The 26,526-nt window shown below is 34.0% G+C and overlaps 1 protein-coding gene across 1 annotated transcript in view; it reads left to right on the plus strand.

Annotated features, from left to right (window-relative positions):
* Positions 1 to 6,404: 6,404 nt before the first annotated feature.
* The window catches only part of LOC128160857 (uncharacterized), a 198,272-nt gene continuing 178,150 nt past the window's right edge, over positions 6,405 to 26,526 (plus strand). Inside the window, exon 1 of the mRNA XM_052824167.1 lies at positions 6,405 to 6,500. Within this exon, the coding sequence (XP_052680127.1) occupies positions 6,405 to 6,500 (96 nt within the window). The remainder of the gene's footprint in view (positions 6,501 to 26,526) is intronic.

Raw genomic sequence — 26,526 nt, forward strand, 5'->3', positions numbered from 1 at the left:
ATTTTGATTTACACATGACTACCTAAACTGTTTTTGTGAAATAAAAGAAGATCATTTTTTTGCTTTTTGAAGATTTTCAAAAGCAGTAAATGTTATGTTTAATGATTTGTATCATATAACTGAATTCAGTATTATCGATACACATATCCTGCTTTAGGACAATGCAACATATTTTTTGAGGACTTAGCAGATAAATTTTCTCTGCAGTACAATAAAATACGTTAAAACCCAAACACATTCAATGTAATTCACATTCAAAGTGAATTCTCGAGGGAGTAGAAAGACAGCTTAAAGGAAGTTCAAGTTAAAGGTCACTTTGAAGAAGTAATTAAAATATCAAAGGAATTAGAAAATTATATGAATTAAGACAAGAAAACAAATAGATAATCATCTGAAAGCTGTTTTATGAAATGCTTGTGAATTATGATACTCTCATATTAACACATCCACGGTAAATCATACAAATTATAAAATTAAATGTAAATAATTATTGGTGTTCTCTTTAAATAAGACCCAACTTGTAAGTAAAAACAATACAAAACGGAGGTCATGTTCATAAAATTATCTAAGATATTATCAAAATACCGGTATAATGTGAAATGAAAATCTTTTTAAAAAATTAAACAACTATTCTTATATCAAAAATGGTATTGTGTCTATCAATAAATGTATAAATGTGGTATGTGGTCTACCAGCGACGACTATTCATTTTATTCGCGGCTATTTCGTATCAACCTTACATTTACATATACGTTCAGTAAATATACGCCCCTTAAAAACCATTTTAGATATCAGCATGTCCTGGTTACATTACTTACAATTGAACTTTTGCGGTCTGAGACAAAGTTTCGACACCCTTACAAAAAGTAACCCAATTCATGTAACTCTACAGGCGGGGATGGGAGGGTATGGTAATTTTTAAAACCGTCTTAGCGCAAAGTGGAAACGTTTGGTCTTTCAAGTGAAGCTGATATGTTGAAAATGTACTGATTTCACGCAGGTTTTTCCCAAACAAATGTACATGCCATAATATATATTTAACTTTTAATCAATTTTAGATTGCGTCCCAACACTCGCTATTGACCCCATTTATCAAATAAATATGGATTCATTTTTTCAAATTTAGATACATTTTTTTCGCATAATAAGATTATTTAGATCTATCAGTGATATGTGCATTATTTTGCCAAAAATTCCTATCAGATGTACTCGAAATTTGCCGCTTCTATTGTGATAAAATACAAGTTACAAAAGGTTCATTTAGAACTTGAAATGATTAATAAAATCTGAAAATCCGGAGGAAATAAGGAAAATGGATTTTGACTTAAGGTTACATTCGCAAACGTACATGGAGGCGTGAGGGGTCGGGTTGTTGAAATTCAAACTAACTAAATTCACAAAGTAAAATTACCGAAAATAGGTCTCGAAACCCTGGCCCTTTCCCACCCCATCCCGGAAAGCAAATTTCAAAATTTTAATATTTTTCATCCATCCTTCCGTGCTCCTCTCTCTCTTTGACTTTCTACTTTTTTCTCTCTTTGACTTTCTTCTTTGACTTTTAAGATGTGTGCTGAAGTGATATCTTAAAGTTAAAAACCCATTTCGTAACCGTACGGTTACTGAAAAAGGAGGTGAGGCCTAATCAGGCGGGGTATTATTTACGTGATGTGACCAGGGTCCGTCTAGCTGATAAATCCTGCCGGTTTGAGGTCACGCATGGGTGACAAAAACACTATTTACAATCCTGGTCATTGATCTCTGGCATTGCATCATCGCCTCCATATCCAGGATCACCACCTGCTGCTTGCTGCTCGTTGATGTCAGGATTGTTATCACTTACATTCTGACCAGCTCTAATCTCTTCATCTGTATTGTCTTCTATCCAGTTGTTAAAAACAACACGTGAGTCAAAACCCCTTTCACTGTGTGAAAACAAAGTCGGATTGAATGAAGTTCAATGCGAACTTCTGTAATGTTCAAACAAACTTGCCTTCTTGGTTGCTACATAACATGGTAAAGCAATGAAAAAAGTAGAGTGTTACATTCACTGATGATTTCCTGAATAATGGCCAGACTGATTCCAAAACAGGCTATTTCACTACACCAGGGATACCAGACTAATATTTTACTTTTTTATACATAAAATAACTACTCGTTTCTACTAAAAAAGGAAAGAACAAAACATTTACATGTATCCAACTGAACGGAAAAATGATTCACTGTTCAATTGTAATGAATACGTATTAATTATCTATAACAAAGTTTAGTGCCACTACTATACCCCTGACCAAAGACAATAAACTCTTCCAACAGACCATGCGGTGAAGTTTGGCAGGAAAGTTTCTCCCTGGTCAACAAGAAACAATTCCATGCAGTAACATATAGACAATTCTTGAGACGCACTTCATTTTTGAATATATAAATTTTCTTTATTTTTATTTATTTACATGCATTCATCTGTCTAGAAATTTTCTATACTTGTGCGGAGGCTTGCTGTTTTCATTTTACTTATATTTTTGCTAGGGATGTCAATTTTACTCGGTTGGCTTAGTCGATTAGTCGAATGCCTTTAGTCGAGCGATAGTCGAGTACTCGTTGATTTATTTGAAACTGTGTGTCCTTTTCAAATTAAATAATTCTACTGTCACATACACCGTATCTTAAACGCATTTAAACATTTAAAAACGTATTATAATACGCACTAGATGTATTTAGTTTCAAATACATGTAAATTAGTATTTTATCTAAATATCCGATAGCTAATGTCTTAGGTTTTCCTTTTTCTTGTGACGCATACACATGATTGAGCTCCATTTCATTTAGGCAAATCAAATGTGACATGTTTCATGTTAAGTCATTGTCCCGTGCCATGCCAATTCAGTAATTAAAGTTAATGATTATAAATACAAACGCCTTGATATGATATGATTAAATTTTTGATAAATACAATGAAAAATTGACAATAACAAACCGTGAACAACATCTAATCCAAAAAATAACTGATTAGAAGAACCACAAATTGATCTCTTCAGGTACATGTTTGCATAAGTACTTCTATTCAAAACAACAATTTGGTCTACACCAGGGACACACTTACGACGGAACAGAGTGTAATATGATTTAAAAAAAATATCGAGAAAAGAAAACTCTTATTTTTATTGGAAGCCCCTAAACTGCTTTTTTTTTTTTTTTTTGATTTTTTTCTCCACTTTATAACGGATAATTTTAGTCGATGATCAGCGTGACCGAGCGATAGTCGAGTACTCGTTGACATCCCCAATTTTTGCCTTTTAGATAGTATATCTTATAATTTTAATGAGTTTTATGCTCTGTAACTAACATCAACAGAATATTTTTACGGTTGGTATTGCTAAACTAGGCTGTCTAAGTATAATAATGATAAAATTTGGTGATTCAAACATTGGTATAAATACTATCTATTGATTAAATGATGTGTCGATGAGACGATGTGCGATGTCTATTACAGCTAGTTTCAATGCAGAATGTCTCTGTTGGAAATGCTCTGAAGAAGGAGACAGAAGACTTGAAAAAATAGCATAGGTGTGTGTGTGTGGGGGGGGGGGGGGGGGGTGTTACACTGATGTCTTCAACTCAAACAAGGTCGAAGAAGCATCACTATTATCTCCAAATAAATTACTAGTATTAGTTTTTTGTATTTCCGTCCAAGGGTTCTGTTTGTTCTGTCACATGCAAGAAAACTTCTGTAAAAAGTCACCAAATAAAACATGTTAATCATTTAGCTAAAATTTTGTTTTGGTATTACATGTATGTCAAAGAATCTTTTTGCAGTCCCCCATCCCTTTTAATTTGGCATATCGCAGTATATATTGACGTTCATTAATTAACCTTGGATGAAGAAAACTCTATAAAGTTTATGCTTATTTAGTACCTCATCTCACACTATACCTTCGATAAGCATGCGATCATACTTCCTCAGTTTCTTGTATAGTATACGATACCAAAGAACGATACTGTCTTTAAAAGCGCCATTTTAGCATTTTATTCGATTTATGTCTTAAGATTAAAAGAAAATTGTTATGGATGATGTTTATTTTGATTAAAAACACAATTACTAATTTTTTTTCACTTTGCTCCAACGGCAGCATGAAAATAAAAGGGTGTGCAGAGTCGTGCGCACTCCAATTATACTCAGCCTTGAATGGAATGACAATGTCTTAAATATTGAATTAAATATCAACCTTAAAATTACCACCAAATGTCTTTAAACCTCCAATATTCCAACACCCGTTATAGTTTTAAGACTTTTATCTAGACTTTGCATGAAATATAATTTTACTTGAGTTGGGAGGAATCAGCACCGAAAGTCTGATTCCAACTTACCATAATTCTTACATTGTTGCAGAAAATAACACAGTGAAAAGATTAACAAAAATATAAAGAAATCAATTGTCACATAGCTGTTAAGTAATTCATGGTATTTTGGCGGTTAAGTAGCATGGACATAAAAGGGTCAATAAGATGAAAGATGAAGTGTCAATTAAAAGATTAACTTCCATCTCTGATTGTGCCTCGGGTGAGATTTAGTCTGCGCGGATTTGAGAAAGTTTAGCACAGCTGTTACAGAATTAATTTTTAGAGTTATTTTGCACAATAATAACAAAAAGTCCGAAAAATTAGGTTACACACCGTGACACTTCTATCTTGATCGATTTCCGTCTCAGCCAGGTGCTCTTGGTATTTCACTCTGGTAGCAGGTTATGTTTTAAAATGATACGAGATAATAGAAATAATGACATTTAATAAATATATATATATATATATATTTATTTATTTAATCCGATACCAATATTGACATTTGATGAAAAATAAAATGTTCACAGAATTAATCAGGAACATGTATCTTTTGCTCAAAAAAAAGTTTTCATCATCCATATCATTGTCGTAGGGAAATAGTACTTTGGTCCGTAAAAATGAAAAATAAATGAATATGAAATGGCTGATTTCTCAACATTAAACGTAAATCCGTATCATAACAAACGCAAATCGATTTTTCGTCAAACGTCGTTTTATCTGATCTTGATAGTTGTTTTAAATGACACAAAAGAATGACAATAAAAATATCTAATAAACATGTAATTATATTTACAATGATATTATAAATGACAGTGATATAGAAGTACATGTACATTATTTACAGAATTTATATAGGGGGAAATGCTTTGCAATCTTAGATCGTATCATATCAATTGCGTAGAAAAACATGTTTCGTCCATACAACCATGCAGAGAAAAAAATCAAAACGATTAAATATTAGATGATACGCATACATATATCACCGTGTGAAATGTACCCCTTGGACATGACACCTTTTCCCTTGTCACTCGCGTTAAGTGACTTTGATCTGGACACTATAAATTGACACTCAGTTTATCTAAGTAATCCGTTAATTGAAGTAACTCTTTATATTTACTTTTCTATTATTCTCTATTGTTAAAACTGTATTTCGTTATTTATAAGTAATTGTTGATCATGTTCAATTATTCGGCAGTTGGAGAGCGACGGTCAAGGCGCTCGTACCACCGACTCCCGGCCTCGCGGAATAACGGTAATGTAATAAGTTTGCGGGGTTTTAATAAATCTTGTAAAACGAATACCGATCGACTTGTACATTTCCGTGGGTCACAATTGGTGTTAGAATCCGGCGTATCAACTCTTTAGCTTGATACACGATCCCATGAAGTATCTCTCAGCTGAATTCCCCCCAATGGATTCGTACCAGTGCTCGTATGGACCAGCGTGGACTACGCCTGTGAGTTACCCGACGCATGCACAGTACTTCGTACATAAAGAGAATCCTGCTTGTATAAGGTGTGGACCTGCTCATCACGTATGGAATTGTGTTGCACGGTTTGCTAAGTGTTTTAAATGTGGAAAGAATTAACATTTTGCGGGGATGTGCAAGACACAGAAAATTAACCGCCGAAGTGACGTTCACGTCATTAAAGTCGTAGAGACTCAGAGAACAGATTGTGCGACACAAACAGAAAAAAGAAAATCGGAGAAGAAATTTCAACGCGACAGAAACCGGATCGACGAAAAACGTTTATTCCTTGCGGAACTTCCTTTTTCCAGGATAAAAGACTCTCAATTCAATGAAGAGCTTACTAAGAATAAACTGGATAAATCAACGTTTTGCGGGAATATATTAACCACCAAACTGCAAAAGCAAAGTTATTCGAAAACCGTCATATTGTAGTGCTGGCTGAGTTACAGAAACGAGACAAAGAAATTCAGCAGCTAGAAGAACAAATACGACACCTTAATTAGTAGCACGCTACGTGACAGAGAAGAAGAACTAAAGGAAAAGACAAAGACAGGTGATTCAAGGGGACACTTTCGTAAAGCTGCGGTGAATTCGACTCATGCTCACAGACGGTTCTAGTCTACCAGCAATTGGAAGTGTGATGTACCCAGTTCCAGAATGGACCGAGGAGGAACAAGTACCATGTTCCACAGCAGTAGGTTTCTTCTGAATACGGGGACGTGTTCATTGGGAGGAAGAGGCAACTATCTTGTGAAATGTACCCCTTGGACATGACACCTTTTCCCTTGTCACTCACGTTGAGTGACTTTGATCTGGACACTCTAAATTGACACTCAGTTTATCTAAATAATCCGTTAATTGAAGTAACTCTTTATATTTACTTTTCTATTATTCTCTATTGTTAAAACTGTGTTCCGTTATCTATAAGTAATTGTTGGTCATGTTTAATTATTCGGCAGTTGGAGAGCGACGGTCAAGGCGCCCGTACCACCGACTCCCGGCCTCGCGGAATATTGTAATAAGTTTGTGGATTTTTAATAAATCTTGTAAAACGAATACCGATAGACATTCATTTTCCGTGGGTCACACATACAAAAATAAAGCTTGTATCACTATTTCGGATTTTCCCCTTAAAGTAATGTATGAGAAAGAACAAAATAATGAATTAAATTTCAGACTAAGTATAACGGCGCATTTACAACTAACTACGTATACATACAGATGGATTCCCTATTTTTATAACATGCGTGCAAGCGTACATTGTAGGCATATGCTTGTGTTTAAGCTTTTACTTGTTAGCATCCTTTTAACGTATCAATAAGGGTCAAATAATTGCATGTAAAATCATTGATTTTTAATCGGGGGCATGTTCAGAAACTAACCTAAATTAAGATGTGTCTCAGATTTACAAGTATCTTAAGACACAACTTAGTCATAACAGTTTCTCGAAGCCGTTCTAACCTACGACACCCTAGTCCTCAATAAACTGAAAAGTAAACATGTAGATTGTGAACCACCATTTCTTGAAGTAAGAGGAGCTGATATATACACTATGTCATAGTATTTTAAAATATAAATAAGCACACAAACAATAGATCTAGATGTACATGTATTTGGATGTTATCGGAAGAGGGAATACATGTACCCACTTTTACATTCTTTTCTTTAGTTTTATTGGAATCTTAAATATAATAATACAAACAAAATCCTTTGGGGAAATTTTCACCGGGGTGGGGGTGGGGGTAACTATCGACGATTTTTGACAGAACTTAAATTTGATTATCGGGCAGGGGGGTCGAGGCACATATTCTCTTTCTTTTTTTTTACTAAAATGATCTTTTCTACTAAAATGACAAAAATAAATCATGGTTTTTTAATTTCTGTTAGCTATATTTTTGTGGAAAATGCCGTTATGAAGCCTTATTTGGAGCAAAAATGAATTGTTGTCGTCCTGTACAAAAATTGATTTGCTATATATTCCTTAGAAGAGAAGCAAAAATTAATGATTTTTTAAAATCTTATTTATCATAAGAATTAAGGTAATTTGAAGACTTATCATACTAGCAGGTTTTTGCAGCAGAATAAAATTCTAAAAAATACAACTCATATTGCTTTAAAGTAGAAGTATTTTAACAAGACATTGTACTTTCGGTAGGACGTAACTATTTCTTGCATCAAAACAGGTTTAAAATGACACTGCGAGTGAAATATGCATTGATTGCGTAGTCTTAGCTCAAAAGCCTGTCAAATCGTGTTGATTTTAAAGAGCCATGGCTGAGTGGCCAGCAAAGAAATAAACAGGCTTACATCAGATTGCTGTTTGACACAACTAACTAAAGTCCAATCTCCTGTTAAATTGGTTCTATTTAGGGCACGCATTTTACTAAACGTATAAAATGTGAGAGGTGATACAAAATTGAGCAGTTAAGATGAATAATAGTCATTGGTGATAGTATATCAAACCTGTACATGTGGGTAGATTTGAGTGACCACATGCTATGTGAGGAGATAAAAGACCTAATGATACTGCAAGGCACTGCTGATCAATCCGTACATAAGGGTGCGGGAAACACAGCTCTCCAGTAGTCATCCGATGGCTGTCTTCTGCCTCCTCTTTTTATACAGAATGGGACACGGGCTACTCCCCATGTAGAGGAGGAGACATTCCGGAAACACCTTGGCTATGGCACCCGCCAGGTGTGGGCATGTTGGAACAAAGATCTCGAGGATCTAAATAAATTAAATATCATAACACTCCATAAAACCCCTAGTGCACGTTCCTCCATTTTTATAATGTTCCGAAAAAACAAAAAACACGTGGGAATTATGGAAATGATGTTTATAATCATGTAAGGCTTGTCTTAGCGTGTGGACACTACAGACGTAACACATAACGTATGTTTTAGACTGGTAAGGCAAATCTTATCGTGTGTCATAAGATATGTCTTAAGACATATCCTAGGACATGTCTTAAGATATGTATTAAGATAACATGAACAAAGCCACGGGATTCCAAATAAAGTTTTATATTGCTTATCGTAGGATGTGAACAGCATATTGTCTTACTCTTTTTCTAAATCTAAATTTTGTTTCAATGATTAATTTCCCAACATTTTAATAAATTGTACCCATCAATTGCTGATTCCGACTGCTTTAACTTTAATAAGTTTCTATTGACTTTTGACAAAAAAGAAACGCGTGACCATCCAGTGAAAAATACAGTTTCATTGACAGGCACAGTCAGCTGCATGTGTTACCGGGTGTCCGGGGTTTGTGTGCTAATTATACACACCCGAACGGTTTCACGAAAAAACTACATGCTTATTACGGCACGACAAAATCTGTTGATTTAGAATGTATTCTTTTTCTATAAATCGAAGTCATGTCTTCTTAACGGTGTAAAACTTTGATCCAATGTGTATTTGAATAAAGTTCCAATTAGGAAACACCGTAGAAATATTTTCTATAGGCCCCTATGAAACTGACTCCATACAAGATGAATAAAAGATGAGTAAATTGTTGTTTAAATTTGTAATTCATACAGATATTAGTACATTAATAATCAAAAACCATTTGAGGAAGTGTAAAACTCGAGCGCCATTTTGAAACGATTAATTCTAAGAAAGATTCCAAATGAATAAATCTGAGGAAACGTTACACACGGTTCTCGGACGCTTTGCCCGAAACGCTGAACGCTTTGTCCAAAACGCTAAACGGTTTACACGGAACGTTTCTCGCACGCCTTTTTGGTGTAGTACGCTTAGGGGTCTGTATTATTAATTTTTTGAAATAGTTTTCAGGATTTAGGCATGTTTGTCTACTTGATAATGCTCTATCACATTACTGAGCTTGTGAAGCAATTTTTGAAGTCGGAGAAGGTTAACGTGTTGCCACATCCACCCATCATACTTTTCAGATCTAGTGCAATACAATTTTTTCCTTTTTCCAAAACTTCTTATCTGGTCGTCGGTTAAGTACGACAAACTTTTGGCTCAGCCGTCAGTACCTCATTGGTCTACCTAAATCAGCGTACCGTGGCGCATTTCAGGATTGAAATATAATGGAGTGACAAAGATAGGGAAAAGTAGCTTAAATGATGAAGATTATAGTTCAAACTCAAGTCTAAAGGAAAATACAAATTAGAAGCAAAACGTTTGAAGTTCTTGGTCAAACACAAAGGCAGATAAGTGAATAAATGTTTTCTTGCTTTGATGACTACATTTCAAGAGACGATAAATCTATAATCATGATTGGAGCTGGTGTGCCAACATTTTTATACAGAGCTTGCCTTCAAAATTCAATTACAGGTGAGTTTTAGCACTAATTGGAGTAATAAAAAACTGAAAGCGATCAAAATCAAATGCAATAGTTACAAGTATCATCCATAATTTGGCCCTATTGCTCGGTCCTTCCATATCTTTGTATTGCTTTGCTGTGACGGATCATGAAAAGAATTTTTTAAAAAGAAAAGAAATATGTGTAATAGAGGTCTTCGGAAGCATTCAGAAATCCCATTAATACTGTACTAAGCTGTTAGCTATTTGCTCTGAAGTATGATCAGCAAAAGCTAAAGGTACATGTAAAATAAGTGAATGAGAAAGAAAACTTCTAGTCTCCGTATGGAGACAACTTAGTTTTTAGTAGAAACTGTGTTTGTAATAAGCAAAACATTACATATCGAACAACCCTCGTATGATATGTGTATTGTACGATATCTCAAAAGCATTCGACTCAAATAGTGAAATGAACATTACATCCATTCAAAGTAATATCCGCGGTTTGTGCGTATCCCGTTTTGCTACAATACACGTTCATATAGTGAACAGCCCTCGCATTATACATTTAGTTAATATGTTGCTGAAAATATGCAAACAAAAATTTTGTAACTTATAAAGTAAAAAAAGCGCCGTCAATATTATCTTAAGTGTAATTTATAGAAGACAATAATAAATGATGCAGTATACATGCATCTTTATGTAATATATAGTGTATGTTATACAATATGAGTGGGTGCTTGTGTTAAATCTGACTACTTTGTATTTTGGTAAATTGTGGTATTTGTTAAATATATAACATAGGATTTCACGTATTTTTTTTCAACTTAATGAAATCAGTAATAACTGATAAAATGTGTAAAAATAGTGTTGTACACAACAAACAAAATTGTAAATATTTATTCATGCGTACACTGTTTAGTAATAATGTATATTGTATGCTCAAAGGGGTCCTGATTTGAAATAATCAAATGTATCTACGCAGCTTTACTAATCATATAAATTTTATATGAAGATATCTTTATATATTTACGTGCTCTAGTGTCTTTGCCTGTGATAACACTACGTATCGATTTCGTACTACGAGTATACAAGCCAAAACTGCAAATGACGCCAAATTGAGGCGCCAGCGGGGTTTGCTTATTTATTTTTAAATAATAGTTTATAATTATATACATATATATATCAATTTCGACGGTGGTTCTGCGTGTTGAGATACTGGAAAAAGCTGATATGTTTTGAGGATGACCGAATAACAAAGACACCAAATGCGCTATTGATTTGGGCGTGGTGGAATCACATCTTACGAATTTCTTCTCGGAAATATGGAGAGACTCCTTGGAGAACGTACCAAGACCGATTTCGGCTTAGAAAATTATATAACGCTTAATCTGAGCAAAGCGGAAAGATCACACATGGCTCAACTTAGAGCAGGGATCCTACCATTAAGAATCAAGTCAAGACGTCCTCCAAACGAGCGATTGTGTACTCTTTGTACCCAACACGTCATTGAAAATGAACTACACTTCGTGTTGGCTGTCCGTTTTATAACCAGTGTCGCATTGAGATCCTTGGCAAACAGCTACTATCACAAGCACTATTGAACTGTGATATCGATAGACAATACATGTTTACCTATTTAATGAGCCATAAATTTACACAATTATTAAAATTCGTTTTAAAAGCATTCCGGATTCGAAGACAATTTCTTTATAGATAATTTATTCATTTGAGGATATTCACTTTGATGTAACATTGTAATTTAATATGTACCATAACCCCAATATAAGCTAATAATTTTTACACCTTGTATAACTCGTGATGAACTATAATTGTTAATATTACCAAGGATGACTTATAGGCCCAATGGGTCGGGTGCCCAATATTCATGTACAAATACTACCGGTAGTTATTATAAAGTTTGTATCATACGGCACAATTGTACATAATATGCACATGTCACTATAATAAATAATATACTTACTTACTTATAAGTAGTAAGGAATCATTCTTTGAATATTATGAGATAATTTCGGTCGGGGCGTGATCAAATCTATCATAAAGCCCATCAGGCTTTATTGGATTTGACCACGCCCCGACCAAAACTATCACCTCATAATACTCAAAGACTGTCCTTTTTCCTTAAATATCGAATTCTAACGCAACATCACGAGGGGTACATTTCCGTACGATGGACTGTTGTGTGAAGTGGCGTTACTTGCGTTAGCAAATTAAAATGTCGTGTTGTGTATAGGTAATGTTATCTTTGAAATGATAATCAATCCTCTTTGTTCAATGTGTTTTATGTTGGCAGAATTACCAATACGCTAGTCAGCATCATACAATTTTTAAATCCTTTAAACAATGTACAGTTAGAAAATTGCGTTATCATTGGTGAATGAAAACAAATGGAGAGAGAGAGAGAGAGAGATAGAGAGAGAGAGTTGTAGGAATGCATCCACTGCGAGATAAGTTGAAAAAAAGGTCACACCTATTCAACTTTCACGATCCACATAGTCACACCCCCTCCCCCCGATAAAGACGGATTCTAGAAGAACATATTTAATATACTGCTTGTCGTTGCTTTCCTGACCCAAAGTATATCTTTTTATTTCATTTTTTTTTATGGTGACCGACTCAGCTAGAGAGAGAGGGGGGGGGGGGGGTGGGGTGTCACTATATGAAGAATCAAGATAGATAGATAGATAGATAGATAGATAGATAGGTAGATAGATAGATAGATAGATAGATAGATAGATAGATAGATAAACAATGATGGGAATTCCTTCATCTAGCGCATGCGTCAAGAAGGTTTAACTTGTAAGGAATTCCCATTTTAATGACCTTTAATGTAGTTGCATTAAGCACAACAGCATTAAGCGTGCGAAATCAGCATATATGTGTTTTGGATTATAAAATTGGTTCTTCTTCCAGATGGCAGAGAAAACCCCAAATCTTTATGATGGGTGAGTTATTTTATAAACTTCTAGTTTTGATAAAACCAATTGCACTAGCAAGTCCCAATGATGCATGATGCGTATATTTGATATACATTTGATCCGAGGTTCGTGGCTGATGAGAGCTATTCTTTTTTAAACTGAACGTACTTTAACTATGGTGTTCGAAAGGAAAATATAATCCATTGTAAACTTCGTAACTCAGCTAGTAATTTAAATGCTGATTTATATAATCATTTTCTGAGTGACAACCCAAGTTTTGACATGTGTGGAAACTTCCCACTTTTTTATTGAATGTCCAACATACTGTGTTCAAAGACATTTACTAATCCAAAATATAGATTCCTTAAGACTGCCAATACCCTTTTCAGTTCATCTCATTCTTAATGGTGAAACAAAATATTGCAATATTTAAATATGTACATGAATTTATTAAATCTACAAAGAGATTTAAATAATCCATTTAGTCCTTCTTATTGTCCTATACCACAACCTGAACCTGTGTGTATTAATTTTTTTTTTCTAATTATTATCACCAGTAACTACAAATTATAATATTATAATACTGTAATATGTATTATTATACCTATTGTAATTTCTGGTCATATATTTCAAATATACATATATGCATATATTTATCAATGTAATATCTATTGCAATATTATTGTCAATATTGTATGGCACTAAATCTTGTATATATGACCTTGACCTTGTATGTCGCAGAGGATTTATATAGGCAATGCCTGCTATCCCATCCGTTTATGTGATATATTGCATAATAGAATATTGTATAAACTGAACGCAATACTGATCAGCCAATTTGCGTATGAATAAGAAAGATTGATGAAACCATGCGACATTAATTGAATAATGTTCAAAGATGCACATCACTAAGAATTTGTTAATGACATTTTTGATAAGAGGGGATAAGAGTAAGAACTCACCAGCACATTAGAAAATAAGATTCTAAACATTAAATGAAACCCCAGTTACATATTTCATGATTCCATAGGATGCTGAACGACTCAAACTTCCTTTATATTGCTTATTTTGTTGATTTCCATACCAATTTTTTTTTCAACCCCCCCCCCCCCTCGATGCTACGTGCCTGTATGGTTAATAATTTTGCCATTTGTACTCGAAAATTTTAGACTGCTTTTTTCCAACGATAAGAAATTTAAGCATTTTTATTGTACTTGTTATAACAACAGTCGGTAAACTATGGACAGTCAATTTAATAAGATTGAGAGTTAACATTTTATAGAATAATCTTCAATCTACAATGTATGTCATAATTTGTGATTAAACGAATCAAACATTGTGTCAAAGTAGCAGAAGTTACACTTGAAACAATTGTACATTTCTAGATGTTAAATATTTTTTGGCAGAATTTTTTTTTTGAAATTCAATATTGTCTAAATGAGATTATCCCTCCTATTTTTTATTGTCGCATGAACTTCACGCATCATTGATGATAAAGATCTTGATAGATTTTGTTGATGCATGTCCCATCTACATTGCAGGAAAATGGATGAAAATTTTCCGCGCGTGCACATACACTGAGAGAGAGAGAGAGAGAGAGAGAGAGAGAGAGAGAGAGAGAGAGAGAGAGAGAGTGTGTGTGTGTGTGTGTGTGTGTGTGTGTGTGTGTGTGTGTGTGTGTGTGTGTGTGTGTGTGTGTGTGTGTTCTGTTGATATATATATATATATATATATATAAATACATATATATATTATACCCCCCATATACAAATATAAATGTTAACAAATTATTTCTAAAAAATTTCCAATATTTCATGATATTTTTAATTTTTAATATTTTTACATTCTAATTCATTCTGAAATGTGTCCTATGTTTCTTTGAAATACGGAGAAATAACGGACAAACAGAGGAAAGAAATAAAAGATAAAAATAGATGTAAAAAAAAAAGATGGACGTTATTTATAACTAAGAAGAGAATGTATCGTACAATGATTGAAACCTAGACGTACGTGTTTCTTTAACTTCTACCACCTTCTCCTTCCAACATCAGGATAAAATTATTTCAAAATGAATAGATTTGATGTGATGTTTGTAATTGTGATAGATAATTTTACTGTCCAATTTTGGGCCCAGAAGGAAGACAGAGCCAGAGTTCTGAATGATAGGGTACATACATAAATACATAGTACGAGTAACTTCAGGTGCAGCGGTTGGGGTCATTGTCATATGTCTGGGTCATTGTCATATGTCTGTGTTACCAGACGAGTATACAGATATGTACATACAATTATCTCTCAACGTGTTATAGATTCGCTGTACGTCTTTTAATTACAACTTCATGCCATTGTTAGAATAAAGTGCATGTATTAACTAGGCCGAATTAGCTTCCAGTCTAAAAATAGTTCAGACTCTGAGAACAAAAAGTTTGCACATAGCTGGTGAAAATCACTGTTTCAACAAAATGAGTCAAATGGAAATTTGATACTTCATACATCTTGGCTGTTTGGAAATGGGGCCAAGTAGGGGATATTCTTCTAAAAAAATATGAAAGATGTAAATGATGGGGGTGCTAGATGGTACTGGGGCCAGAAAATACTGCATAACAGTTATAATTAGTTTCTTGTTTTCGTTATTTATGGTATTTACTCGATAGACAGTAAACATGCGAATCAACATTGTTAGTTGTGGTCATAACTTCAGGCAAGTAGCTTGGGGGGGGGGGGGGGGCTGTCCCCCCTTCTTCTCGCAGCAATTAAAACATTTTGTTTTAAAATTACATATAAAAAAAGTAAATCAACGAGGCCCCCCCCCCCCCACTTTTGGAGCCATGGAAAAAATGGATGTGAAAGGAAGAAAATTAACAGTGAAATTGGTATTATATGAAATCTATGCTGTCCCCACCCCCTCCCCTACGGATCTCGGATTAGGATTTTCATGATTTTGAGAAGTTGCCTTTTTGTGTTGTTTGTCAAGATTTTTTGGAACCCCCCCCCCCCTTCTTCAATCTCAAACCGATGCTACGTGCATAAACAACAATGATTTATTTGTTTCATTTGGCGGAATCAGTTGGTGACCCAGCCTACGTTAAACTCAGCATGAATTTAACACACACGTACGTGTGTGTTTTTATCTAATTTTTTTTTTTTTTTTGGGGGGGGGGGGGGTCTTACAAATGCGAATTGTTTGCCTGTTTGTAAAGGCTGATATATAGGAATTTATCTTCGGGGATGAGTGTGTGGAGTATTTTTTTATATCTCGATCGGTACATTTGTACCTCTCGGGTCGTAAAAGAAGAATTCGATCTATCACAAGTAGAAGTCTTAACAGTACTGTTTTTGTTATAATAAATCTATATGGTTGTAAATATATGGAATAGAAAATTAGTTTACATATAACATATATAAATGATTAATTGGTTAAACGACTGTTTTGTAAATTGGGTGGCAGTAGTTAAATACGAATATGCTTGACAAGAAGGATATACAAATTTATTTTTTAAACTTCTATTGACAGCAGTTAGGCTAGTTCCACACAAATATTTTAGAATATTATTAGAAATATCAGTATCCGGTCAATGGCTAAAAATTACCAACCTGCCCTCAACCCGTGACTTACCCCCTCCCCCGAAACAATCCATTGACGAAGTTAAAATTGTCAATTGTTACATGTACATTGTACATGTAACTAGACGTTCATATTATAGCTCAGCAGAAACACACAGCTACTTCTTATAACCGACCGCCTTCTGACTGGCGGTAGTTATTTAATATATAATGTATAATATTTCACATGTATGGATAATGGAAGTGTATTTAAATATTCTTATGTAATATAAAATTGATTTAAGAAACTCTTAGCGATAAGAACATATGTTGAAATAAAATATTTCAATGCTTTTCATGTATTTCTCAACAAAAATTCACAGGAACTTGGGACAAGGAACCACCCCCCCCCCAACTCACCCCCGCCGTCTTCATTTTTTATTGAAAATGAAGAAAGTGTATTCCAAGTACACTTAAAAATAACCCTGTGAAAATAAATCGTGAAAGCAGAGCTCTAAAGAAAAACCAATGTCCGCGGTGTTCGTACGATACTAGTACACCGCGTGTACCACATTCAGGATATGAAGGGTATTTACAAATACATGTATGTATCATCTGTATACATGTATGTTTACACATAGATTACCTGTAAATAAAATCAATCGTATATAAAGTTATTAAAGAAAAACTGATGTTGTGCATGGGGTGCATACAACCTGTTGTTCTAGGGGTGTATACACCCAAATTACGACCTAAAACATTGACATTTCTTTTTAGGTGAGATTAAGAATAAATTTAATGAACCTCAGTTATGAATACCTGTATTTTTGAAATTGTTTTTATTATCATGCATTTATGATTCATTTTTGGATATTATTAATTGAAATAAGATTGGTTGGGAGCTTTGAATGTTTCCGATTCCGATGTATGAAAATCCGATCATTTTATGTAGATAAATTACAATAGGGCCTAGACATGTAACCCTAACCATAATTTTTACAATGGTTGCTGTCCACCACTAGTAGGTGCCATGAAAACTTCAGTCCACGGAGTAAGAGCCTCCGATGTTATCAAAAATGATGTTTTTACTCTCTTTTATATACTGTAAAAGTTAGACACCGCTTGATAAACACAGCATTAATGTCGACACGAAAGAGAGATATATATATAAATATATATACGTCGTTTTATTTCATTTTCAATTCCCTTGGTGTACAGTAGGGTTTGATTCTGATTTATGTTAAGTAGATGTATTACATGAAGGCCTATATTTTTTAAAGTAGAAGTTGTATCAACACAATATGTTGACAGTGTCAGACCACGTGCGGATGACTCTAACAAATTCAACTCCGGGGTAGGTTGTTCCGATGTTTCGGAGCCCGATGTTTTTATTGTCGTTTTCCCTAACCATAAATTTTACAAATGTAGCTGTCCACCACTAGTAAGTGCCATGAAAACTCCAGCCCTTGGAGTAAGAGCCTCCGATGGTTTTGAGTCAAATGTTCTTTTACCTGTTTTTACATATTATATAAAAACAACATTGTTAAAGGTCGACACCGCTTGATAAACATAGCACTAATGTCGAAACGAAAGATATATATACGTCGGTGTTTATATGTCAATTCACTTGGTGTACAGTAGAAGTTGAATTGTAGGAATGGTTATACATATAATATAAAGGGAAAAAACACATCAGTTAAATATTTTTCGAAAATGTTATTAAGAAATTGTCTAAACAAATCATTTGCTTAGTTTAAAAGATGTTTTCTATTTCACTTATTTTTCCTATCTATAATCGGGTTAGTGTTGTGGTTTATCATTGCACTCAATACAACTTATCGGGCCTTTCCGGCATAGCTCGGCAGAGATACAAAGGCCTGAGATGTTCCGATTGCATTGCCCTAAAATAAAATGGAGGTCACTGGCACCTTTTGAACAAGTCATTGCCATTTTTGAATTTAGGTCGCCAGTATTAAAACGTTATGTTGCAGTAAGATCTTGCATATTCCATGTGATAAAATATTGCTCTAAATATCAGTACTATAAACCAAGTATTATTCCCGTGTGATAAGTATCCGCGAAATCTGCGAGCAACCTCTGCTCACTAATATAAACCGTCGCGAACCAGTATTCCTAAATTAGTCAAATGTCTGTTAGTTATAATTAATTCTTCTTGTTTGAATAGAATTGAATAGAATTGTGAGATGAAAGTGATGATGTTAAGAAAGGAAGTCCGCAATTTCCTGCTGATCCCAGAAATCCCAGTAGCATGTGATTTTCCAAAATATAACAACATCCCTGCAATAATATAGTGGTGCCAGTAGGGGGCATGCATTGCTAATATACAGTACTCTGAGAATGCTTGTTGAAATCTCTTCACTAACCAATTAAGGTGGTTATATTTAACTAATATATCAAATTCCACAAAATACCAAGCGAAAATCAAATCGGCCAATTAAATGTTTGTTTATAAACTACAACTTGTGTTTCAAATTGTAACGTTAAATTGTTTCATCAAATTGTGTCGTCACTGAACCCATCGTTCCATGCAGTTTCTACTTTCAAGCAATATTTGCCATAGTAATAAACAATGTTTATAAATATGTATATATATTTATACATGATGCATGTAAAATGTTTATGATAAAAGACTGCTTCAAAGCCTTTTATTTGGTTGAGTATATTTATTTAATTTTGGTTTTACCTCCAAGCTTATACAGTATGTTAAAATCTTTTGTAGATCAGAACCAGTGCAAAGGCAGGTTCGACGTCTGAGATGTCAGCGGATGGTCAGTAATAAAGAAATTTGTTTTAAGCTGAAAGCTAAACATGTAATATATACATGTAATATAATATTTTACCAAGACCAGACAATATCAACCAGATTCTAAAGCCCCCCCCCCCCCCATGAATCTTGGCCCCGAGGTGGAAATTCACTATCTCACACGGGTATATAATGAATGATTATTTTTCTCGCATTAATTTATATATACATGAAAAACAGATGTATGACAACTTTTGTTACGACGTTCAAAAAATTACTTTCGGTTTATCCCTCCGTGTGCTTAAATTCTAATCAGGCACGGGCAGCCCCCCCCCCCCACTTTTTCTCGCATGAACTATTTTTTTTAAAATTTACATATAATAGAATTATCATGGGGTTGCCCCCCCCCCCCCCCACTTTTTTGGAGGATGTAAAAAATTAACATAACCCCCCCCCCCCCCCCCCCCCCACCACGGATTAGGATTTTGAAGATTTTGGGGAAGTCCTAATTTCCTTTTTTTTTTTTGCTTGTCAAGATTTTTTGGATGAGTCTGCCCCCCCCCCCCCCAGCTACGTGCCTGCTAATAGTGCAAGTCATGATGAAAGCACACGACAGTTTTTTCAAAACAAATTCACGAACTTCAAAAAAAAAAAAAAAATTGCCTTGTGGATAATCTCAATCCATCATTTTGCATTTCCACAGTAGTAATACACAGTGTAAATGAAAATCTTACACTGCTGTCTCACATTGGACACACCGGTGATAATGCGAGAAAAATAGAAATGATTAATCTAACATAAGAATATGTGAAGAAGGAGTATTGTTTAGATATTTTATATTTGACACCATATACAAATTAATACCAATGATATATAGTTCGTTGGATTTTTGAACAAATAATATAAACATTTAAATAAAATATAACTATCTGCCCGTCTGTCCGTAAATATCCGAGTATAAATATTTTCGACTTTTTATACCGAACACAACTATGACAGAAGCGCGGGCTTTAGAAAGAAGCAATGATGACGGCCTGTTTTTATTTGGAGAACAGTTTACCAATGGACGTTATCTCCTTCTTATACTTAAATTGGAGGAGACGTTTGAAGCGCTTTTTGATGCAACTGTTTAAAGAACATCGACCGGTTTGGTAAATATTGATGTGGTTTGTTACGTAAAAAGAATAATCTTACCGGGACCTGGCTACGCTCTGGCCACAGTAAGAATTCGTCCCATTTACACTATAACGTACACTACTTGCAATGTAGCAGCCGCGAAGCGGATCAGCTTCGCGTCGATTCTAAGTCTGTTAAAAATAATCTGCAGAGGAAAAACACATTTTTATACATTACAAACCTTATTGAGCATGCATATTTAGTTTAGTCCACAAAATATATTATCCATTTATAATGAGTCGTACCGAGGTATTTTGTTAAAAGACGCGTTTGAATTTGCATGCTATTTTGTCGAAAATCGCACTTGGAATGTCTCGGTCGACCATAAACAGCGAATTTTCAAACATAATGTTAAAAGTGGCAGCGATTTCGTTGCAAAAACAGCTAACGTGCAAGTACCCATTATTGCCGATTGTTATAAAAACAGCAAGATTTCCGCTATCTATTTGTAGTTTTCAGCTACAAACCAAAATAAATAAATAACAGAATTTTTAAGACACTATAAGAGTTGGGAATGAAGAGAATTCAAACAGTTCGTAACACACCTTAACAAAGGTAAGCTATGAACACGTATCTCAGCTGTATCCGTGCGATGACACATGCCACTGAATCTTTGACTTGTAATCCATTTTGATGACGGCATTTTTTGTTTAGGTCCAAATTCGAAGAATATTTACCTCCATGTTATGATATTTGACAAAAATACGCAAGAAACAATTCCTACTACACAATATTTAAGAAAGAAAGCCGAGCGTCTGCTTGCTTGTAAGACGCCATTTTGTTTGCAACCTGAGGTGGATCAAATATTTATCCACACGCACCTGCGTTGTTAATCAGAGGCGTTGCTATTAACTTTTATTTTTTTAATGGACACACATAACATATATTTAAAAGCTTTTAATAAAAAAGCAATGCATTTCTTTAATTTTTAATCAGGTGAAGCACATATTCCCCCGTTTGTGTGCAAATGGCCGCAGGGACATTGAAAAGAATATTGCTTATAATATGATTGAATTGCGTTTATGATATAATTTTTTATGTTATATTCTTACATTTTATCTTAAATTGTCTTTATTGATAGATTCTTTTAAAAGTTTGACCTTTTTACCGATTAATTACTGGAAAATAACGAAAAGATATGAGCGGCAATAATGGGTACTCAAACTTCCCGTAAATCAAAGGTCATGAACAGGGTTTAATTTTAGCCAGAAGTAAGTTGATATTGATGAAAATGAAATAAAAATTATTCCTCAAATCAAATGAATGATCAGTGCAGAGATTTGCCTTGAAATTTTTACATGACAGCTTACATGAAGAGAGTAATAGAGAAAAATTGGGCATTTTTCGGCAATAATAGGTACTCGCACGTTAATGTGGTAATATGGGATTATAAAAGAGCAACATTGTATGTATTTGAGACCAATCAAAAATTTAGATGAGATACAGTGTAATTTAATTCTTTTATTTGCTACGAAGGGAGTTTATGGGACGAATTCTATCGTTGAACAAGGTCCGTAGGACATTTATCATTTTAATGATAAAACATTCTATCTATTTGTTACGTAGCTTGATTTACCTACATAGCTTTATTTACCTACCTAAAGTATGTTTATTTAGCTACCTTTTTTTAAAATAATTTATTTATGATATACAAGCATACACACAATTACACCCACAAAAACCACACACAAACACACCAACTCACATGCTCGCCTGCATATTTTAGATAATAAACTTTATGTATAGATGCACTTTAATAACGCTAAGGAGTGGTTACTTGCTTGGAAAAAAACCCCCCAAAACAAGCCAGTAAAAACAAATAGCAAAAAAAAGAAAAACAAAACAAAACTAGATACTGTCATTAGACAGGTATACCCGCACCAAGTGTTTGCCCCTATATAACACTATTTAGTACCAGTTTAATTAAAAATGAAGGCCACATGCAAGTTCCGGTAATACATTTAAAAATTATAATTTGCATAACTGAAGGATGAGATCCCTTCCCATGTGATAATACACATGAGCAGCACTTTATGTGCATTTTGGGGTTGAACTGTTTGCATGTGAATTTTAAGTTAATCAATAATCTTTATAACATTTCCTGTCATAAAAAGTATAATGGTCTATATAATTATTACAAACAAAATTAAATTATGCCCCCTCTCCACGGCGGTTGCCGGCTTTATATTTGCTTCTGTGTGCCTACGTGTACATAATCGTGCACGGATTTAGAAAAGGGGTGGGAGTGAGGGGTCCAGACCCTCCCCCCCCCCCCCCCAAATGAAAATTCATTTACATCAATAGTAACATTACCTCAGACTCCAAATGCCCTTACAGACATGTAATTGCTCTAACCCATTGCACTTCAATGTAAGGTAACATTATTTTGGGGGAAAATATTATATTTATACTCAATAGGAAGTATACATCACAATATGCAGGTGCCCTGCACCACCTTAAAGCTGTTATGATGATCGCCTGATGTCCTGCACCACCTTAAAGCTGTTATGATGATCGCTCAAAGTTTTTGATCGCTAGAAGTGAGTTTAGGGTCCCGATTTTTTTCCCTATATAACTAAGCAAATTTACTCTTGATTTCTCAAACTCTTGATCTCTTGAAACCCTTGATCTCTCGAAGTCAAACTCCAGGGGCCGGTTTCTCAAAAAGGCCTACGTCCAGGCGTAGGCTTAGTCCGGACTAAATCAGGGACTAAACCTCAAAACCGGACTAAGTTGCGTTTCTCAAAAAGGCGGAAACTTAGTCGGGACTAAATTTGGGTTTAAATCTACGCCTGCTAATGGGTAGGCGTAAGTCCTTAGTCTGTGCACAAAAATGGCGAGTGTTTTGTTTTTAAGGCAAAATAAACAGAGAATTTTAATTTTTGGTTTGTTATATGTCTTATTAAGGTAAACATTCACCATTTATTGAAATATTTGTACATGTACGTATAACTTTAAAAAATACCTGTTGTTCGATAACTGTTCCTATTTTTAAATAGATTAAGATTAAATCAATTTGATAATTCATGGGCTTACCTTGTTAAACACATATAATATACATTACTTCTCGTTAATGAAATCTATATTTTAAGTATGAAGAATTAAAGATGGGTATACCCCGATAGATGATATAAACACAATAATTAAAAAGATGCTGTACTTTTAAATTAAACATGTATTCCCCAACAAGATAGATGTATACATAAGTATGAATAGATTATTGATTTTTAAATCAATACTCAGTAAGCTTAGACTGGAATTTAATGATTCTAATCAAATTTGAACCTATGAAACGAAACTGATTTCAAAATATTGAGAATACTCCTTTGAATAGGAGCAATTCAAAACGTTTACAGTTGTAATTTGTCCTTGTGTGTTGTTGTATATTCTATACCTACATGTATACTACTTACAACTTTACAACACGTATACATTCTCATTTTCATTTTTTTTACTCCTAGTATCTTAACAAAACCGTATGAAAGCTACATGTATTTTGAATGTTTATGAACTCGCATTTAGATACATGTACAATCAATTTTTGTTAAAATATTACTTAAAATATGTTTTAAAAGCGTGCAGAGTGTGTATCAATTGTAGATCTATTGACATGCGTTTGTCGAGGTTCTTGAAGATTCTAAAATTTCACATGCACACCTTGAATTTTCGGAGCTCAAATTAATTCATTTATTTTATTAATTCTAGGATTAAGTGTTCAATTTCCTTCAATTAGACGTTGATTGTAATTCTTTTTAAATAGGTATGGTTTACATGTACTATGGATGATCTTCGTGCATATGCATATGTGTTGTTTATTTGTACTCATTTAACTGAATTGGTATTGAATTACTTATATTTACATTCTACTGTGTTTTCCCATTAAATTCTGTGATCTTCAAATGCCTCTAAATGCAACAAGTAGTCAAAGGTCAAATTGACGAGTTTTATTATGACGTCACAAACGTTGAACGCTGTAAACTGCAACGTCACAAGCGAAAATCAAAGTTCACGCTTGTGGCTGTTACTGTGGCTCTTCCATTAATATTAACTTACCCTTAGGATAAGATCGGAATTTTAAGGTATAATTCATATTTGCAGACAAGGCAAGAAGTTAAAAAATGTAAATATAAGCATTAAATCATGATTTTGTGAAGTATACACTCTCATAACTGCCGCGGTGTGTGCATACAAATTTTCATAACGCGCTAATGCGCGTTACTCAATTTGTATGCACACACCGCGGCAGTTATGAGAGTGTATACTTCAAAAAATCATGATTCAATGCTATAGAATTCATGATAGTTTTGTTTCATCATATTTTTAAAGATGTATGTATATCAAGGGATGTTTTTTTTTATTCCAAAGTTGTCGACTAGCAATACAAAAGCGTTGTTTTAGCATTTTACAGCAGTGTGCATTATTTACAAATTTAACTAGCGTGCATTTGTCATACTTGTTTTAATCAAGATACTGTACACAGAGTTATTTTCGTCCCGTGTAATTTCCGCCCTTCTAACAGTTGCAAACAGTTTCGCTCTGTCATGAATTCGCCCAGTCACAGTTGTTACTTAAAAAAATTCACCCGCTGACAACGAGGGTGAAATGATTGGAAATTAAACGGGGGCATATAATCCCCTGTATGCAGTATATAGTACTTTACTTGTTAATTGTTGACAATATCTTTCAAATCTATTATCATTTGAATCGCAGAAAATCAAGAATCGTTTCCATGTCACTGTCTACATTCTTTCATTATTGGAACAGAGGATGGAACTTTTCTTCCTTTTGTAGACATGGACAAGGTTCATGTAATGTTAGTTATACAGTAAATATTTTCTATTTCAGTTGGTTGCTGTTTATAACCTATGGACATATTATTTTCTATAAATAATATAGTGTTAGGGTAAAAAAGAATCAAGCCTTATCCCAGCATCTGAAAGTGTCTAAATATCTACATGAAGCATACTTATCATTCTGCAGATGTATGCGGGTATATCTACTGTACCTTGTCCCTGTAATCTATAAATATTTGAAGTTTACACGAACATTGGAGTTAATTTCTATGTATTGTTTCGTTCAATTGATATGTACGATTGTGCCTCAACATCATCTACAATGCATTGAATCATATATTTGGTTTCTGAATCCTCTTATATATGCCTTTTTCATATCAACTGTTTTCTCTAAAATTTCATTATGTTAAGAATAGTGATGGGCCGATTATCGCCGACAATCGAAAGTCGGTTGCTAAATGTCTCCCGATGTCGATGATCGATTAAGATTTTCATAATCGATTATTTAAAAAAAAATTTAATACAAACGTAATACATTCTTCGCACTAATCAAGATCCCAACAATAACATGACTCAGGAAATATTTCCATTTCCAAATACAAACTTTAAATCCACGGTGTGGAAGTATTTTGGATTGTTGACTTGCTCATTTTCTTGAATAAAAACCTTGAAATGTACTGGTGAAACATTGAAGTGGTATGTCATGTGACTCGGCCAGTAGTAAACTTTCTAGTCACGATGTTTAAATGTTAAATTGTTTTGGTTTAATGTTTTTGAAATAGGATTTGAACTCTGAATTTCAAATTAATTTGTTATATTTTAAATTGTTTATGTTTATTGTTTGAAGTTTGAACTTGTTTCTAACTTCCTAGTCACTATAAATGGTACAATTCCTAGTTTTCTTTTATTCTAACCAGGTGCAGTAAATAAGATTGTATGTGCATACATGTAATAATATATAAATTTTATTAACATATTTGATTTATTTGAAAAAATATTAAATAATTTCAAACAACTGAAGCAAGTATATATTACTGTATATACAACGCAAGACGCAAGTTTTTGTTAAGAGTTTCATTCAATTAAACATAATTTGAAAATTTTCGATTATTTAATCAATTATACACTTTCGATTATTTCCGATAATCGATTATGAAAATTGTCCGATTTCCCATCACTAGTTAAGAAGTGTATAGGCATTTGTTCTACTTTCATAAATACACACTGTTAT

This window comes from Crassostrea angulata, chromosome 8, assembly GCF_025612915.1.
Source record: "Crassostrea angulata isolate pt1a10 chromosome 8, ASM2561291v2, whole genome shotgun sequence".
In the NCBI taxonomy this organism is placed as follows: domain Eukaryota; kingdom Metazoa; phylum Mollusca; class Bivalvia; order Ostreida; family Ostreidae; genus Magallana; species Magallana angulata.